We start from the raw sequence: 19717 nt of genomic DNA, 5'->3' as shown, positions 1-19717 counted from the left end.
AAATCATGTATTTCAAGACAAAGGATAAGAAAATATGCATAAGGATATTCATTAAAATGTTATCTATAATGGCTAAAAATTATAGATCACTTAAATGCCCTACTATAAAAGAACTGTTCACTACACTATAGTAAAGCTAAATGAAAATAGATGGAATTGCTGAAAATGACGACACAGACCTGTATGTCTGAACCTGGAAAGCTGGCCAGATACTTGTGAGTGAAAGCAAGAAAGACTGAGAAGCGTATGGATAGTCCGATTCTATTTTTCTGGGCAAAACAAAGAAAAATAACACATGGAGGTCTGTTCTCACAAAGGAAAAGGGTTGGAAAAATACACATCAAAGGGTGTTATCTCTTGTGGTGGAGGGTAGGGGTGAGGTAACAACACTTCTTTATTGTTTTGATCTTGTTTTTTAAACAAGCAAGTACTTCTACTGTAATTTGTTGCTTATTTTGGTTTTTTGTTTGAGGCAAGGAGTAACAAGAAATGTGCTTTGCAGCAGAGAATGGAGAAGATCCATCTAGACTGCGACGCCACCAAGTCATATAAAGAGCACAGATGAAAGTGAAAGCCGCTCAGTCGTGTCTGACTCTGCGACCCATGGACTATAGAGCCCATGGGGTTCTCCAGGCCAGAATACTGGAGTGGGTCACCTTTCCCTTCTCCAGGAGATCTTCCCAACCCAGGGATGGAACCCACGTCTCCAGGAATGCAGGTGGATTCTTTACCGCTGGGCCTCCAGGGAAGCCCAAAGAGCACAAGCATTCAGGTCAAAAGATGGAGGTTTGAGTTCGGGAAGCTCATTAAATCTCTGTCTTCGATTTCTCACTTGTAAAATGGGTTCATATATCTACTTTAAAGAGATACTGGGGGTTACTAAAGGAAATAAGGTCAAAGTACTTTGCAAATGGTCAAGTGTTTTAAAAATTATGGTAATATTACTGGTTGGCATGGCAAAGTCCCAGTTTGAAAACTGGGAAAATAAGAAAGATGGATGGGAATTGATAGATTGAGACTTAAGAGACATATCAACAAACCAGTAGAATGTGTGGACCTGATCTGAACCTTGATTCAAACAAAATGTTAAATATATTTATGGGAATCTAGAAAATTTGAATACTGCTGTATATCAGACTATATTAAGGAACTATTATAACTTCTTAGACATAATAATTACATTGTGGCTGTGAGTTTCTTTAATCATGATCTTCAACTGACACATATGGAAATATTTATGGATGAAATTATACATTGCTTTACATTGAGATCTGCTTACTCACAAAGATAAGCGAGTAAAGAATTGACAGAGGTGTGAAGTTGGGTGGCAAGTGTATGAGGATTTATGGTATTATTTTTTTCTACTTTTACATATGTTTAGAAATGTAACATAATTAAAACTTTCATAAAACATGAATGGGCCTAGCTAGGAAATGCTTTCCTAGCTCTGGGAGGAGGTACCAAAGACCCATCTGAAGGCTGCTGCAGAGGTGAGGCTGACTGCAGCCTTACTCAGAAAGGCCTCCTTGCTGAGGAGGGGCAGAGAAGCCCACACTGTGCTGTGTAAATGCTGTGGGCGAGCAATGGTCAGCAGGTGGGGCTGACAAAGCAAACACCCAGATCAGAATGCAGTCATATCGATCAGAGAAAGGTGCAGTGCACGGTGGGGCTGACGGTGTTAGGGTAGTAACGGGATGGATGCCTACAGAAGGTGGAGGAGAATCGGGGACAAAAAGAACAAATGACAGCTCACAAGATAATTAACAGCCAACTAGAACCGCAGCTGCTGAGGATTTCCTAAACTGGCATAATAACTGGCTGCATGCCAGCACTTAGATCTCAAATGTAGATTAATGAATGGATTAATAATATCTTCCTGGGCTCAACCTTGGGCTCCCCTGCTGGTTCAGTGGTAAGGACTCCATCCGCCAATGCAGGAGACTTGGGTTCAATTGCTGGGTCGGGAAGATCCCCTGGAGAAGGAAATGGCAACCCACTCCAGTAGAAAATCCCATGGACAGAAGAGACTGGTGAGCTACAATCCATGGGGTCACAAAGGAGTCCGGACACGACTTAGCAACTAAACGACGACGACAAGGCTCATCCTTTAATACCATTTCAGAAAAGAACTCCTGCAAGAATCAAATCCCAAAGCATCAGCTGCACTGCTCTTTATAATTAAGTTAAACACACAGAATGAAGGCACTTGCAAAAACTGATCAATTGATAAGGGGGGAAAATAAAAGTTCTCCAGCAAAAGCTTTATTTATATGCTTTTGCTTAAGGTCACTTAACAGTGTGGACAAGAGTGTGACTTTCCACCCTTACTCCCAGTTCTGCCCTGGTTGCTGTCACTTAAGGGAAACAAGGAATGACATTATTTGGTTGCCTTCTTTTTCGAGTCATAAAAACAAAACAAAACAAAAAGCTGCCTCATGAAAGACCAAAACACCATCCCTTTGGTCCCACCGGAAAACCTGCAAGGGAAGGATCAAGTGAGACATCTCTCATGCCCCCCACTCCAAGGGGCTCCATGCCAGCCCCTTCTCATGACTGACCTACCCTCTGCGATGGCATCATCTCATTACCTACCACCCCCAGGGCCTGAAGAGAAGGGTTCTAGTCCCAGCCCTGACACTAATGAGGCAAGAAAAGGGGCAGAGGAGACGGATAGTTTCCTAACATCCTTTCCCACATTCTGATTCCCACATGAACTTCTCTTTGACTGACTAAGAGAACAAAAACATCAGGCCATATGACAGATGGGTTTTCCTGTGACTCTTGAAGCACAAGTGTTAGGGAAATTAAACAGTCCTGTTTGGCTTCAGAGACAAAGCAGAGCAGGCCTCTGACCTTGCGTCTATCCTGCCTGGACACAGCCCTGACTGCTTGCTGTGAGTGCAAGCCTGGCAGCACCAGAGATAAGATAGGGGCTGAATTTTGAGACTGTTGAGCCCATGGAAGGGGTCTGGCCAACCAAGCCCCAGGCTTAATGACATTCCAAGTTTTACATGACAAAACAAACAGCATTAAAATGAAATAAGAGCTGCAATTTGTTCACAGATTGATGATATCAGTTTGCATCCTGGGATTATAAGCGGAACCCCGAACTGCAATTTTTGAAGTCTCACCGTGGAGGGGATATGCTGCCTGGACCTTTGCCAAATTGGGACTCCAGATGTGCTGTGACACAGGATTTCCAGGGCTGTTTGAGTTTATGGATGTTGGTCAAAACTCAATTTGATGATGTATCCTCTGCCGTTTCTATTTCTCTTTTCTTTTAATGTTAGAATATTGAAAGTAAGTGACATAATTCTCTAATAAATATTGAGAGTGAAAGGCACTCAATCATGTCCGACTCTTTGCAACCTCATGGACTATACAGTTCATGGAATTCTCCAGGCCAGAATACTGGAGTGGGTAACCGTTCCCTTCTCCAGGGGATCTTCCCAACCCAGGGATTGAACCCAGGCCTCCCTCATAGCAGGCAGATTCTTTACCAGCTGAAACACCAGGGAAGCCCAAGAATACTGGTGTAGGTAGCCTAACCCTTCTCCAGGGGATCTTCCCGCCCCAGGAATCAAACCAGGGTCTCCTGCATTGCAGGCGGAATCTTTACCAGCTGAGCTACCAGGGAAGCCTAATAAATACTGATATTGTTTATTTGAATATAACGAGTGGCTTCTTTTGTTAACAAATCCTTTGAACCTGAGACAAAATAGAAAACTTTCATCAAAACAACAAGAGATGAAGGGAATCTGAATCCAACAGGAGAAGCAGAGAATCCTCAATGCCTTTTGAGACTGCCTGATTCAGGCATGGCCAGAGTAGCTCTTACAGAGCTGGCACTGTAAGAAAACCTAACTGCCAGGGACTTCCTTGATGGTCCAGCGGTTAAGAATCTACCTGCCACTGGAGGGGACATGCATTTGATTCCTGGTCCTGGAAGATTCCACGTGCCATGGGGCAACTCAGCCCATGAGCCACAACTGCTGAGCCTGCACTCTAGAGCCCACGAGCCGCATGCTGAGTCCACACGCCACAACTACTGAAGCCCCTCGTGCTCGAGAGCCCGTGCTCTGCAACAACACAAGCTTCTGAAGTGAGAAGCCTGTGCAGCACAACTGGACAGTAGCCCCACTTGCTGCAATGAGAGAAAGCGCACAAGCAGCAATGCAGGCCCAGTGCAGCCATAAATTAATGAACTTTTTAAAAAGAACCATCTTCCTTATAAAAAAAAAAGTGACAAGAACCCAGTGAGGTAAGGGGTGAAGAAAGAAGTGGGAGAAACCAAGGTCCTGGAGCTCTCCTTGGCCCATTTCATCACCTCCCACGTGAGCTGGAACCTGGCACCACCCTGCCTCCTCTGCAGGCCCGTACCCTGTTCTAAGATACGGCATGAGAACTAAAACATGGAAGCCTGATGTATAATCTGAAATTCCAGCTTTCACAGATGAGGGCCTGTGTTACAGCCAAGTTCAAAATAATCCTAAAAGAACCTCAGATAAAACATGAAACCATCTGTTTATGGTGGAACATAAATATGTCAACTTGGCCGTTCTTGTGGCAAAGCAGGTCTTTTAGGTGAGATCTGTGACCATCTCGAGGGATAAATTCCAGGCTGCTGTTGCTGTTAAAACAGGTTCAGCTGTGTATTCTAAAGCCACTATCTCTTTTTTTAGCAAGATGTGCCCACTGGCTGCACTCTTGGGAAAAACAAATAGACCACAGATAAAAAAAGAGCAATAGCTTGCTCAACTTGGTACTCATGCTTCTTACCCACATATTCTGAGAGGAAGACGACAAAGAACGGAGTGACCAGGTCATTAATTCCCTGGACATACCCACTGGCAGGGTGTCGGATGGCCCAAATAAATAGAATTCTTTCGAAGATCTAGGAAAATGAGAAAGAAAGATGTCAGGACATTAAATCATGAGGATACTCTCCCTCCCTCCGTTTACCGCCCTCACAATTTAACTCAGCACTGCCGCAGAATTTGCAGGAAAAATTTAAAAATTACTGTGGGACAAAGGAAGTCTGTAAATACAGAAAGTTTTGAAGATACAAATTGCTTTTAACAGGGTTTGGTAAAGAATCCATCCACCAATGCAGGAAATGCAGGTTCGATCCCTGGGTTGGGAAGATCCCCTGGAGAAGGGAATGGCAACCCACTCCAGTATTCTTGCCTGGGAAATCCCATGGGCAGAGGAGCCTGTGAGGCTATAGTCTATGGGGTTGCTAAAGAGTCGGATATGACTTAGCACAGCAACTAAAAAACAACAACAACAACAGGTACTTCTTGCCCTTTACTTCTCTTTCTAGTATCTAGTCATCGTGATATGAATTTGGGAAACAGAAAGGAGAGTGACATGGGTGGCTTAGGGAAAGGGTTGCTATGGATGTCATTAATTCAGGCCACCGTGCTCATTTGTAGATGCTGTTTCTCTATTTCCAGGAGCAAGATATCGGAATATCTAAGTTCTGATACATTTTCCAAATCTCTTTTGCTCATTACAGTACATAGAGAGGAAATCTCTTCTCTACCACACTCTTCTTTCTCCCTGCTGAGACGGAAAGAAATCTAGATCTGGATTTACTTCTAACCCAGCCTGACTAGGAACCAGTGACAGACAATAATACATGCAGGAAGTTGTCTCACATATCAGGATGCAACCCGGACGTTCGCTGGGGATAGGAAGTCAAATGAACCAAATCCTACAGCTGGGAAAGCCTCTGTGGTTAAGTATATTAGCCACAAGAAGCCAGAGGCTTAGTCTGGAGAGAAAGAAAAGACCCTTAGGATCCCTTTACAGAGTCCCGACCGTTCCTTTCTCTTACCCTCCTGTCCGCTTTCACTAGACGCTCAGGGCTTCCTGTCTCCTCTCAGCCTGCTGGCACCCGTCCTGGCTTCAGCCTGCTGACCACAGCTCCTGGGCCCAACACATCCCTCAGACTGGCTCTAACTGGACTGTCTCCTGTCTCTGGAGCACACCAGAGGGATGACAGAGGTGACAATCACCACGTGCAGGGGGGACAGGAAATGCGGGGGCCTCCACCACACCTGTACTCTGCGGAGCCCCATCAGTCAGCTCTACAGGCAGACTAAAGAGGCCTCCCGGAGGTCAGGCGCAAGGGAGCAAAAACATCCCAAGGAGAAAAGTGAAAAAGAGATGGTTGTATGGTTTTGGAGTTGGTTAGCTAGTGTAGGAGAAACGTGGAGAATCTAGCAACACAACAAAGGATGTTTCCCAGCCCAAATCCCGTGCTGAGTCTGCCTTCTAGCTGGCCAAGCCAGCCGACAAAGACTCCCATCGTCAACACTCCTGTCCTAGCAGGCAGTGTGAGCATGGCCCTGTCTGGAAGGAGCTGGCCTCTCTGCCTCCCCTAGAGGGGCCTGCTTGCTCCCTGGGGCTGAGGGGAAGGGCGTGGCATCCTCATCTGAGTCAGGCCCAACATTCCAATGGGGCCCCTCTGACATTCTTTCCTCTGCTGCTAAACGCCCTCCTCCCTCCCTTGAAACTAGGGCTCAAGCTAGACCCACCATGTTCAGGAAGCTCTCAAGAGTTCCCTGCCCACTGTCTCCTCACACCTCCAGTGGCCTGTGTCTGACTGGATGTCTCTATCAGAAGCTCCTCCAGGTCAGCCCTTCTGAAGGACTTATCAGCGCTTCTATTTCAAACTATCAGTTCCTCGTAAATACACACATCCCTGGTGAGTAAGGGCAGGGAAGCTAGCCATTCAGAAGCAGGAGACCTGCAGTAATCCCTCTCTAGTAAGGATGGGACAAGCAGACATACTCACGCCATGCAAGTGGAAATGCTAAAGAGATGGAAATGGAAGAGCACCACGCCTGATGACTTGCGGAGACCATGGAGTCTTCACTACAGAAAAAGTCTGGGACAAGCCTCTCTACCTCTGAGACGCCTCTGCTACTAGTGTGGGTAATTCTCACTCTTCTCAAGTATCTTTCAGGTTTGTAAAGCAAGTCTCTCAATATTCAGTGTTACTTAATTCTCTGCTCCCTGGCTGGCAATTTATTCTGTTTATGATGACTGTAATCTCCTAGATGGAAAGGTGATTCAAGGAAAACTGGAAAGATCGCAGTTTGAGTTTCTTTCTCTGTATGCCGGTTCCACTGCCTGGAGAATTCTTTTAAACAAAGTACTTTGCCCTATCTCCGAATTTAAAGGAAGCAGGCACAGGTGAAAGATCTGAACATCTTCAAGCTAAAATGAGGAATAAGTAGGGCTGAGCCAAGGGAAACTGAAAGGGAGACACAAAGATACCCTGAGTGGGTTTCTACCTTCCTTTGAGCTGATTCTTACAGGCAAAACAATGGCATGACCCTCAAAACCTTCTTTACGCTACTGCTAAGGTATGAGGGATCCCGTCATTAGACACATCTACATTTAAACAGAATTGTGAACATAAAGTCAAAAAGAAATTATTTTGAGCATTTAAAATCACATTCTTTACTATGAGGATGAGTGAAAACGTAATTCGAAAAGCACTTCCACCCAGAGTCCCAGCTACTATTAAGTTGTAAAGGAAATCCCTAATCTCCAGGAGTTTATACTTCTTGCTTGGTCAAAACGTAACAGCCCCACTGAAACCTTTCAAGTGCTTCGCTAACTGCTAAACTGTTAGGTCTCAACGTATCACTACTAATTTGACTTCTGGGTATGTATCTGAAAAGAACTTAAAATAGGGACTCAGATACTTGCACACCCGCATTCACAGCAGCACTGCTCACAATACCCAGAAGGTAGAAGCAACCCCAGTGGCCGCTGACAAACAGCAGACCAACAGTGTCTCACATACATATAATAGAACAGAAGTTCGTTTTCAAAAGGAAGGAAATTATGACAACATGAACGAACCTCGAAGGTATTATGCTAAGTGAAATAAGCCAGTCACAAAGGGACAATTACTGTGTGATGCCATTTATCTGACATACCTAGAATAGTCAGAAAAACATCTATTTCTGCTTTATTGACTATGCCAAAACCTTTGACTGTGTGGATCACAATAAACTGTGGAAAATTCTGAAAGAGATGGGAATACCAGACCACCTGACCTGCCTCTTGAGAAAACTGTATGCAGGTCAGGAAGCAAGAGTTAGAACTAGCCATGGAACAACAGACTGGTTCCAAATAGGAAAAGGAATACGTCAAGGCTATATATTGTCACCCTGCTTATTTAACTTCTATGCAGAGTACATCATGAGAAATGCTGGGCTGGAAGAAGCACAAGCTGGAATCAAGATTGCCCGGAGACATATCAATAACCTCAGATATGCAGATGACACCACCCTTATGGCAGAAAGTGAAGAGGAACTAAAAAGCCTCTTGATGAAAGTTAAAGAGGAGAGTGGAAAAAGTTGGCTTAAAGCTCAACATTCAGAAAACGAAGATCATGGCATCTGGTCCCATCACTTCATGGGAAACAGATGGGGAAACAGTGGAAACACTGTCAGACTTTATTTTTGGGGGCTCCAAAATCACTGCAGATGGTGACTGCAGCCATGAAATTAAAAGACGCTTACTCCTTGGAAGAAAAGTTATGACCAACCTAGATAGCATATTCAAAAGCAGAGACATTACTTTGCCAACAAAGGTCCATCTAGTCAAGGCTATGGTTTTTCCAGTGGTCATGTATGGATGTGAGAGTTGGACTGTGAAGAAAGCTGAGTGCTGAAGAATTGATGCTTTTGAAGTGTGGTGTTGGAGAAGACTCTTGAGAGTCCCTTGGACTGCAAGGAAATCCAACCAGTCCATCCTAAAGGAGATCAGTCCTAGGTGTTCTTTGGAAGGAATGATGCTAAAGCTGAAACTCCAGTACTTTGGCCACCTCATGCGAAGAGCTGACTCATTGGAAAAGACTCTGATGCTGGGAGGGATTGGGGGCAGGAGGAAAAGGGGATGACAGAGGATGAGATGGCTGGATGGCATCACCGACTCGATAGACATGAGTTTGAGTGAACCCTGGGAGATGGTGATGGACAGGGAGGCCTGGCATGCTGCGATTCATGGGGTCACAAAGAGTTGGACACGACTGAGCAACTGAAGTGAAATGAACTGAGAATATTCAAACTCATAGACATAGGAAGTAGAATGGCAGCTGCTGGGGAATGGAAAATTATTGCCTCATGGGTACATAGCTTCAGTTTGGGAAAATGAAAAAGTGTTGTAGAGATGAATGATGGTGATGACTTAACAATATGAATGTACTTAATGCCACCGAACTATATGCTTATAAATGGTTACAACAGTAAATTTTATGTTATATATTGTTACCACACACGCACAAATCACTACTCCCAGCTTTATCAAGTACAGCAAACACAGGACTAGGAATTCTAGCAGCTTCCAGTCTTCACTCAGTCACCAGATGGACTCTGAGTCTGGGCAAGTCCCTTAACCCCTCAAAGCACTACTCAACCCACAGGTTTGTTACGAGGATTGAATGAGAACCCACAAGAAAGTACTCTGAAAAACCAAAGCTCCATCTGCGAACACAAGGTACCATCATGATTAGCCATAAACCTGCCCGAGGTTGGAGGCGGGGGCAAGCACTCACCCACACGGACAGTGCTGCAGAGGTGTGTGGGGGTTGGGGGAGGGCGGACAGTGTTAAGCAATTCTCTCACCTCCTGTACAAGAGGCTGCTGGAACAATGGAATGAGAGGATTCGTCCTTGGAATGTCAATGTGAATCTGAAAAAGAGAAGCCGTTATCCAAAAACACAAATGCCAGTTCGTTCTTTTGAGAAGTTATTTTCTTAGGATTTGGGAATCAAAGGGAGTAAGAATGAGAGTCAAATTTTATCTTTAGAAAGAACTTTAGAAGGCTTTAGAAACCTACCTGTCCATGTGGAATACATTCCCATGACAGCAACAGCTAACTGAACAGTAATGAAACCTCCCTGAACAAACCACTTAACACCAAACAGCAACAGGCTTCACAAGTTAGCAGAACCAGCTGCTTTTCCCTATTGTCTGCCATCTGTTTTATTCTGGGCCTGTACTTAAATTTAACAGGTAGGATCAAAATGTGTATGCCTCTTTCAGATTCTTAATCCTCAACAGTCCATAAGAACTAAAAGAGCTTGGAAAGCTCCAAAACTGTATCAGGAGAGGGAACCACAGGCAGCTGGTGCTGAATGCCTGGCACTGAGAGTTCTGGTTTCTGTTACCAAAGACGTCACAATGACTGGTTTTGGCCTTGGGATTTACCGATGTCTAGTAACCCACAAGGCTTCCCTGGTGGCTCAGCAGGTAAAGAACCTGCCTGCCAATGCAGGAGACATGAGTTCAATTCCTGGGTTGGGAAGATCTCCTGGAGAAGGAGATGGCAACTCACTCCAGTATCCTCGCCTGGAAAATCCCATGGACAGAGGAGCCTGTTGGGCTATAGTCCATGGAGTCATGAAGAGTTGGGGACACGACTGAGGGACTAAACGACAGCAACAACCCTAAGGACTGTCTCAGCAGCAGCTGAGGCTACTTCTGCTCTTGGGGCCTCTTGTAGACAGCTGCGCGCACCCAGTATCTTCCCCTCTGCAACCATCAGGCTCCTTTTCACACCTTCCACCTTTCCACAGGCGGTGTGGACTGCTATGGGCGATGGCAGGGCTCTCCCGGCTAAGGCTGCTGATGGCTATGGCTCCAACAGACAGACACACAAGCCAAAGAGACACTGCAGCTGTCAGAAGGACACACTGATGTCACAGGCCAGAGGGGTGGACTCACTGAGCGAACTCATTCTTCATCTTGTGTCCCACCACCCTGACTATTCGCAAGGGTTGTCTGTGGACCAGCGGCGCTGGCATCGCCTGGGAGCTCACTGGAAGCCAAGGGCTCACCCCAGGTGTCCTGAATGAGAATCTGCATTTTACCATAATCCCAAGTCAGAATTTTATCAAAATCCTAGGTGATTTCTATGCATATTAAAGTCCAAGAAGCACTGCTACTGACCAGGGACTCCCCAAAATCTATCTACTGAAAATGTCTAGGGACTTCCATGGTGATCCAATGGTTAAGACTCCATGCTTCCGCTGCATGGGTTTGATCCCTGGTTGGAGGACTAAGATCTCACATGCCGTATAGCACAGACCAAAAAAAAAAAAAAAAAAGAAGGCTAAAATCAGAGCTACTGAATTAGAAAGAGAGGATGTAGTTCTGGGAATAAATTTAATTCCTAACCACTGTAGCCTGAAGACGTGGCAAACCTGTACCCCGAGAGCACTTCCAGGAGCCGCACCTGAAGATTATGACTAGTGGGCAAAAGGGCAGCAGGTGATGACGTACCTGTCTGTAGGTATCCTGGTGATGTTCCTCATTTCGAGAGTCATAATACTGTTCAATGAAGCCAAAATACTCCTCCCGCTTCCGCTGCAAGGTCAACTTCCTCCTCTCAGTGTTTGCTGGGAGATAACCCTGTAGACAGGACCACTTGTCAGATGGGGACAGGCACTGGCTGGATGAATCCTTAACTTTTATTTTAGCCTGAACAGTGGCTTTGAAACTTTCAAAGGAAGGGAAAGAAAGCTGCCAAGAGGACAAGGGTAAATCCCTTTTTGGTTTTGGCCACCCAGGGTTTGCCCTGTCCTCATTCAATGAGATGCATGTGTGGGTAGATGAAGCCCAGCCGGGTTTCTCGGGGTTATGTATTCCTGCAACGCTGGGCGTGGGTCCTGCTGGGAAGCACTGCAGAGCTCTGGGGTTGGCACAGTAGAGCAGCGAATGTAGGTCAGTGGGAGGGAACTGGACCCAAGTCAGGACTCCTGGGGCTGCGTGTGTGCGAGGCAATCCTTCCCAGGGTCACGGAGAGGTGGCTGCCTCCACGGCGCATCTCAGTGGCGTGCCGTGTGAGCCTGTGCTAGTTACGTAATTCTTTCCCGCAGTGATGTTGAGAATTACCAGCTTAGGAGGCTGAATGGAATCTGTGACCCAGCAGCTGCAACGTCCAGACATAGAACTTCTGGCAGCAGCCCCTCGCTCCTGGCTCCAGCTCCGGGCCACCCCTGATCTAGATCCCACTCTCAATTCTGACATCTCTTGTTCCCCTTCCATTCTCACTGCAGCTACTTCTAATAGCATTTGGACTTCTTAGAAGGAGCAGGGGCAGTGACTCCACGGCTACGAGAGTTGGGGGTGGGGGCCGATTAGGAGCAAGAGTTGTTCTCTCGCAGGCAGGGAAGGGACACGTCCACAGAGCGAGCAAGTGCCTGGTGAGCCGGAGCTGTGCCGGGCCCACCTCTGTGCATCCTCACAGCACCTGGCATCGTGCCCGGTAAACAGCTTGCCCTCAATAAATCCTTATGAATGAATGGATTTTACGGGCTCAGGAGATCAAAGTGTTCCTACCACAGCGGCTGGCACAGGGCTCCATGACTTAGTGAATGTGGGACGAGTGCAGGCTTCTGAGGGAGGCCCGTTTATCAACTCTTCACGGTTGGGAAGTGGGTTTAAACCCCCTTAGTCATTACTACTGAGAAAGGAGGGAAGCACAGGGAAAGTGGGACCTGCCACAGGAGAGATGGCTCACCCAGCCTCACTGTACTCCTCCTCAGTGCTGAGAAGGCGCGATCGGGACTATCCACACAAACCTAAGCTCTTCTACACGAGTGGAACAAACTCTCAAGGATGTGATTCTTTATGCAGAGACAGGACTTCAGTCCCATATCAGGTAGGACCAGAGAAGTCTACGGGGCAAGACTGATGTGCCCAGACCAGCCACCGCAGGAAGGGGGGCACCGTGTGAGGCTTGCACTTCTCTACCCAGCGGGCAGAACTCACCGACAGGAGTCTCCAGGTTACAGGCCGAACCTCCCTGGGAACCCCCGGCCAGCTACACTTCCTCAGTTCATCTGCAAAAAGATGAAGGTGTGGTTGGACTTAGCCCTTCCCGTGGGTGCCCAGAAACGAGCCTCAGCCAGCACTGCCTGGTGCCCCCCAGCGTTTCAGGAGGATGACCGCCATCGCCACTGCCACCACCACCGCCAGCTACCGACAAGCGCGGGTGAAAAGCCCAAAACAACAGCCCTGAGCAGCCAAGGTCATAGCTCTGCAGCAGTGATCCAGTCAGCTCAGAGATTAGAGTTAGAGGGGGGAGGAAGACCAGGAAGTGTGGATTTCAGGAGGAATCGCCTGGAGGTAGAGGAGACCGAAGCCAGAATGGGTGCGCTAGGCTCTACAGGCCACGGAGTCCAGTCCCGCCTAATTTGGCCCCTGATTTCTAGTTAATGTATTCTGACTGCGATACCTGCGTGTCACTTCAATGGGCACCAGATCAGGAGATGCTGGAAAAGTAAAAGAAGGAAGAATAAAGAGCAATAGCTTCCGGGTCTCTGAGAATTCCAGTCACTGAGAGGTCCGAGCTTGCCCGGGGCTCACGAGGGCAGGCGGGGTTGACTCACCCAGGTCGGTGTTGTGGCTGGAGAGAAGCTGACGGAACTTTTCCAGGCGGGTTTTCTCCCGGACGGTCATCGGGGGTGCCCCAGAAGCGTTCTGGTCTGAGATGCGGGCGACGAGCGGGATGACGGGTCGGAGAGGGAGTGACTGCTGTTTGTGGAGCGGGTTCCTCAGGCATGAGTCACCTGAGGGGTCGTTTGAAAGAGAAAGAGGACAGGCTGTGTGACGAGCGCAGATCCAGAGACACCTTAGACCTGACTGCTGGGCACGGGGCTCCTCCAGAGCCGCGGCTGCCAGGTCGCCCAGGCAGGGCCACCACCCAGCTGCCCTCCGTTCGCTCAGGGGAAGGGCTGTGTGTTTATCATACATACCAAGGCACCTTCTGCGCAGAGACTCCAGCTACTGCAGCAAATCTGACAAATTTTTTGTGACTTCATGGGAAAAATCTATTGTTTTCTTTTTATCCCAACCTGGAACTTTTCTTGGGTGTCTAATAGTGAGTTTGGGGGCAACGTAGTCAAAGGCAGTATTTGCCTTCCCTTTCCTCGTCTCAGAGCACATGGAAAATGACACTGTAAAAGCACATCACGAAAAAAAAGGTGATGGCTGCTCTCCCAAAGCCCCAGGCCCCAGCCGGCTGCCCCGAGGGCTAAGAGGGTCAGTACCCCTTGTACAACTTTCACCTGTTTTTGGCTCACACGTGAGAGGCTCTGACCTAAGGCGGGTCCTCTGTGCTTCGACATTTCTCACCAAAATGAACCGGCTTTTAGCTCTGCCGGGATATGACTGAAATAACAGGCACACGGACTCAAGCTGAACTCTATGTCTGGTTCTAGACACTTCTGAACAAGATGGTGGCTAGGAGAAGTGAGCAGGAGAGTGCTAACATTCACTGACTGCTCACTAAGGCACTGAGCTGGTCACAGTTACCTACATCCTCTCATTTGACCCTTACAACATACTACAGCAGGAATTTACCACGATTTTGAGGGAACTATAGCTCAGAGAGATCAAGTAATTTGCAAGGGAGAGCTGAGTTATCTTGGGTCTGTCAGATGCCAAAACCCTTATTTATTTTACTCCCCCAAACAAAACTCAGTTTTAAATTCTGACCATCCTTTCATGACTGTTTCACATTCTTTACATATTTGGGCCTTAACAAGTAGTCAGCACAACAAGAATTAAACAGGGAATCCTCACCAACCACCACTAGGAGGTTTACAGACTCAACGGCCACAGGGTACTTGGTCTGGATGCCTAGTGCGACATGGGGCTGAGAAAATGCAGACCACACGCCGCTACAGAGCTGAGACTGAAGGCAGCTTCCGGTTATCAAGTGACTGGCTGACCGACGCTCACAGGAGGGAACCCCGTAACGGGAGTGCTCTGGGTGGTCCTGGCTGCACAGGGGCAGCTCGTCAGGGATCGTGGTGGGGCCTTCCCCTCGCAGTGGGACCCTCCGGAGACCCTCAGTCTCACGTGAAGACACTTTCCACAGCCAGGAGCTGTGGTCACCTGGCCAGTGGGCACTGAATGCCTGTCTGGGCGCGTCACTGGGGCCCAAATCAGAGATGTGAAGTGACCGTGAAATGATTTTCCAGGCCTTACAGCCTCATTTCCAAAGCACATCCTTGTCTGAAACTGTAAAAGTTGTTCTCTGAGAACAGGAGCCAGGACACGCACCAGGGCTCTGACAATCCACTTCCTTTTCACCCTTTACCACAGTCAGCTGATTTAACTCTCACCAGCAGGAGGGTGCTTCCCCCTCCAGCTCAGAACGACTGACTCCCATAAAACACTTTAGGACAACATTAGACATAGCAATGGATACTAAAAAGAGTACACTAAGGTGTCTCCAAGCATCTCATAAAACCACCATCATCTCAACCGGTTACTGGTGCCAGTTTCCTGAAAAGAAGGTGGGATCTCCTCCCGCCCCACCCAAACCTGGAAGGCAGGGAGCTGTGACACAGGGACTCTGTTTCTGAGGAACAGCAGAGAGACGACCTGCTGCTAGGGGCTCTTCCCCAGAACGGAGGAACGGTACCAAACATGTTTGAAATTCAGCCACTAACAACTTCAACTACATTTCGTCAACACACTTCAACTTGACCAGGTCCAAAGAAATGTGAAGCAACCACACCATAAGTGTTCTGGACCCCAGCACAGGGAAAGGAAGGAGAGAAGGGCAGGCAACACAGGGGTGTCAGATGTGAAGCCCCGGGTCCCAGGGCCAGGCAGCTATCCAGGCGGGAGAAGCAAGCACAGCTCCTGACCAGTGAGGCCCTCTGAGGACCCTCAGGCTCCAGCTCACTTATTTATCATCCAGTGGACGATCTAAGGGATGCCCCCCCAGAACCTGTTTTTATTTAAAGTGCGCTCTGCTGAAAAGGCTGAGCCTATGGCGGGAAGCTGGACAGACTTACTGGAATTTCTGGACAGCTGGGCGTCACTGCTGGACTTTATGACCTTGTAGCTGGCAGGTACATCCGATGTCGTTGACTGGGACCGTTCTGGTTTCACCCTCAGCTTGCTGTGGTTTTCCAGCACTTGGGCAGCGGTCGCCAGAGCAACTTTTGAGTTCAGAGTTTGGAAAGCAGGGGATGAAAAGTCCTCTTCCTCGTCATCACCAATGTCCCAAGCATCACTGGTGTTCCGGGCAAACTCGTGAAAACTGGAGGCCTTCTTATTTTTCAGAGGAACCGTGCTGACTTTTGACCGTTCTTTAATGAAGCTTTAAGAAAGGAGACACTGTTAACCAAGGAACAGTCTGACATATCCGACCACTTTCTCTTAACAGATTATTAATAGTATTACAAATTATCTCATACACAATCATTACCCTCTTCAAATAAAAAATATCCACATCCATTCCTTATCTAGAAGCGTCTAGACCAGCATTATGCTGCAGTACCAGATAAAACAAAGACAGAATCACTTTCCAAACATTCCACGTGCTCCTCTGTACATCCCAGCCCCTGCACTTAGGTGAGGCTACTGGTTCTGGCCAATGGGCTGAGGAGAGAAGTGAGGCCGTCCCTTCTGAGACAAAGTGTAAGGAACAAGTGTGAGTTCTCCCTTTTTTTTTTTTGCCAAACAATGTGGCATGCAAAACTTCCCCCGCCAAGGATCGAACCTGTGCCTCCTGCAATGGAAGTGCAATGAACCATCATGGAAGTCCTACGTATGAGTTCTCTGTAAGCCTTGTTCTGCCGTGATAACTGGCGAGGCTCCAGGTGGTGGCATCTCCTTCAGCCTGGATGACAGAGTGACTATGTGGAGCAGAGCCTGCCTTCCACACCCGCTTTACCCTCACTTGGTCTGGAAGCACGAGTGAGAAATAAGCATCTGTTGTGTCAATCCACTGAGATTTCAGAGTTAATCTGTTATAGCACCATATCCTAAAATATCTTCTAGAGCAGGACACCAACTACTGGTAGAACAGGAGATGGTTTTAGGTAGCCCACGTGTATTATTATTAAACACTGAGTTTCAAAATGAACAAGTTGTTCTCTTTTTATTCTGTTAAAGTCCTGCTGCCTTTGAGGAGGGATCTGAGTTTGACGCCACTCTGTCTTTAGGATTATTTTTTAACAAAGTGAGGGCAGCCTCAGGTTCAACATTTTGTAAGCAAGAAGATCTGGCTTAGAATGTAATTAATGAGACTGTTTTGTGTTTCACTGTATTTCTAAGGTTATTTTCTATTTTGGGCAAATGATACTGGTTTTCCACTTACAGAACTAGTGAGATTTATTTTAAAAGTAAATCTAATTGAGTACATAAGTTTATTTTTTCAAGTGCATTTAATAATAGTATAAAGTATTACAAAAAAGTCGTGAAGACGGTACATGACTTGAGTTTGGGAAATACTCAATTAACTTGTTGAGAGCCAGGTAGACCATTCTAACTTTCCTGAATGTTTCCTCTTTTTTTGGCTGTGCCATGAGGCATGCAGGATCTTAGTTTCCCAACCAGGAACTGAACCCACGCCCCCTGCAGTGGAAGCATGGAGTCTTAACCACTGAACTGCCAGGGAAGTCCCCCTGAAGTTTTCTTCTTTCTGTGAATCTCTTACGGTCTGGTGGCCCTTATTCTGGTTCCAGGGGACTGTGTGGTTGGGATGTTTCTATAACTGAGTCTTATCTAACATCCTTCATACCCCAAGTAGGGAATCAAAGAATACAGCCTCAAGTAAATTTACACCTGAGGACTGGAATGCGACATCATTAAAATGCCTCACTATTTCCCTTGGCAAGGCAGGGCAACTCTAGTCTAAAAACCAGGCTCTGCCAGAAGAGCTGAAGTCCCCCATTTCCAAGAGATATTCTTCCCTTTAGGGGCTGGTCTAATACCTATGACACCTCCCAAGATATGTCCAACAGTCATTCTGAAAGATAACTATTGTTAGCATTGATAAAGAAAGACTGGTAACTCACACAGCTCATCGGAATGACCCTATTATTAACACCAAAAAAGGAGTAAGATATGACAGGCATATTTTCAAACACTAGCCTCACAGAGTAAAGGAAAACGCATCACATGAGATGCAAGAGATAACATGAGAGTACACGATGTAACAGCTCAAACGTGATGGAAACGAGAAACCATTTTCCACCCACTAAATTAGCAAAGATTCAAGGACGTATCCTCTCGGTGCTGACCCAGGTATAGTGAGACCAGCTCTCTAATAGCACAGGTGGGGGTGTATGTCGCATCACCTTTCAGAAAACAACCTAGCGATACACACCCCATCAGCCTTAAAATGACTCATAACCTCTGACCACAAGAAAATTATCAGACAAGGACCTATTGTGTAGCATATGGAACTCTGCTCAGAGTTATGCGTCAGCCTGGATGGGAGCTGGGGTTTGCGGGAGAATGGATAGGTGTGTGTGATGGCTGAGTCCCTCTGCTGTTCACCTGAAACTATCACAACACTGTTAATCAGCTGTACTCCAAATCAAAATAAAAAGTTTAAAGTTTGAAAAAAAAAATCAGAGTCAAACAAAGGTGATCTGCAACAGTCTATAATGGTATTATGCCTTTTGGTTAAAAACTGCAAACATAAACATCTAGAGATTACAAATGATGAAATATACTACAGTTCAGCCACCAGATGCCACCGAAAATCACATCGTGAAGGCTATTTAATAACACTAGAAAGTGATCTCAATAAAGTGAAAATTGAACGAAAATTATGTATTTTTTATGATCTCTGTATTTCTTAAAAAGTATGTGCACAGAAAAGACCAGGAAGAAAACACATCAAAAATGTTAACACTGCTTATCTCTGGGCTCTGGAATGATAGTTGACACTTAATTTTTATACTTCTCTGAATTATTCATGTTTTCTACAATGAGCATATTATTTTTATTAATCACTGGAAAAGGTTGTTTTGTTGGCTCTTGTCAATCCCCAAAGAAAGAGTACTTCTAAACCTACTGAAAAAAAAAAATAAAACTGCGGCAATGCAGCACAAAAATCTGCTCATCAGAAATCCACCGAGAGGCAAATTACTCCTCTATAGACCCTCTGAGGCTGTACGTTCTGGACTCGTCACTATGACAGCTTCTCTGTGAAAGGGAACCCAGATCCACAGCCTGCAGTACTCACCTCAGAGCGTCCGCTGTCAAGACCAAACAGGCAGATGTGTCAGAAAGAGCTGCCATCAAAAAAGAATGGAAAAAAGCACAGGAGGCTGTTGTCTTCCTCCTTGGAGACCACGCAAACCTTAAGACTGAGCATGACAAATTCAACAGTGATATGAAGTGCTTGGGAGGGCAAGGTTATTATTTGTTTTTCTCCTGGTTGGTGTTTCCTAAATACCCTCTTGAAGTCTTAAGGATTCTTTAGGGATGTATGGCTGAGTCCCTGCATTGTTCACCTGAAACTAACACAGCATTGTTAACTAGCTATACCCCAATACAAAATGCTTTTGGTGTTAATAAATGAATAAAATCTAAAAAAAAAAAAAAAAGAATTCTTTAGGGAATTCCCTGGCGGTCCAGTGGTTAGGACTTGGCACGTTCACTGCTGTGGGCCCACGTCTAATCTCTGTTAGGGAACTAAGATCCCAAAAGCCGCTCTGCATGGGCCAAAAAGAATCCTTTAAATAACCATGAATCAAGAGGCTCAAAATCAAGCTGAATTTTGATTCAAGTCAAAGAACTGACTGGATACGGTTAGTCTAACACTGGGTAAAGCAATAGGGAGACGCCGGAATGGACTAAAACATGGCACCAAGAGATGGGTCACGCTGAGCACTGGGTTCTGACAGACGCTGAGCTTTCTATACAAGTGA

The 19717-nt window shown here is 46.4% G+C and overlaps 1 protein-coding gene across 2 annotated transcripts in view; it reads right to left on the bottom strand.

Annotated features, from left to right (window-relative positions):
* Positions 1-19717, bottom strand: part of TBC1D22B (TBC1 domain family member 22B) — a 75036-nt gene that overhangs the window by 32394 nt on the left and 22925 nt on the right. Inside the window, exons 3-9 of one of the 2 annotated variants that reach the window (XM_027524296.1) lie at positions 19030-19078; positions 15842-16149; positions 13421-13600; positions 12801-12871; positions 11310-11438; positions 9651-9716; positions 4780-4894 (exon numbers count right to left, since the gene is read on the bottom strand). In XM_027524296.1, the coding sequence (XP_027380097.1) occupies positions 4780-4894; positions 9651-9716; positions 11310-11438; positions 12801-12871; positions 13421-13600; positions 15842-16149; positions 19030-19078 (918 nt within the window). The remainder of the gene's footprint in view (positions 1-4779; positions 4895-9650; positions 9717-11309; positions 11439-12800; positions 12872-13420; positions 13601-15841; positions 16150-19029; positions 19079-19717) is intronic. The other variant, XM_027524295.1, reaches the window with a different exon arrangement.

The sequence above is a fragment of the Bos indicus x Bos taurus genome, chromosome 23 (assembly GCF_003369695.1).
Source record: "Bos indicus x Bos taurus breed Angus x Brahman F1 hybrid chromosome 23, Bos_hybrid_MaternalHap_v2.0, whole genome shotgun sequence".
Taxonomy (NCBI): domain Eukaryota; kingdom Metazoa; phylum Chordata; class Mammalia; order Artiodactyla; family Bovidae; genus Bos; species Bos indicus x Bos taurus.
Note: the sequence above shows the minus strand (reverse complement) of the source record. Positions and strands in the feature narration are given on the sequence as shown.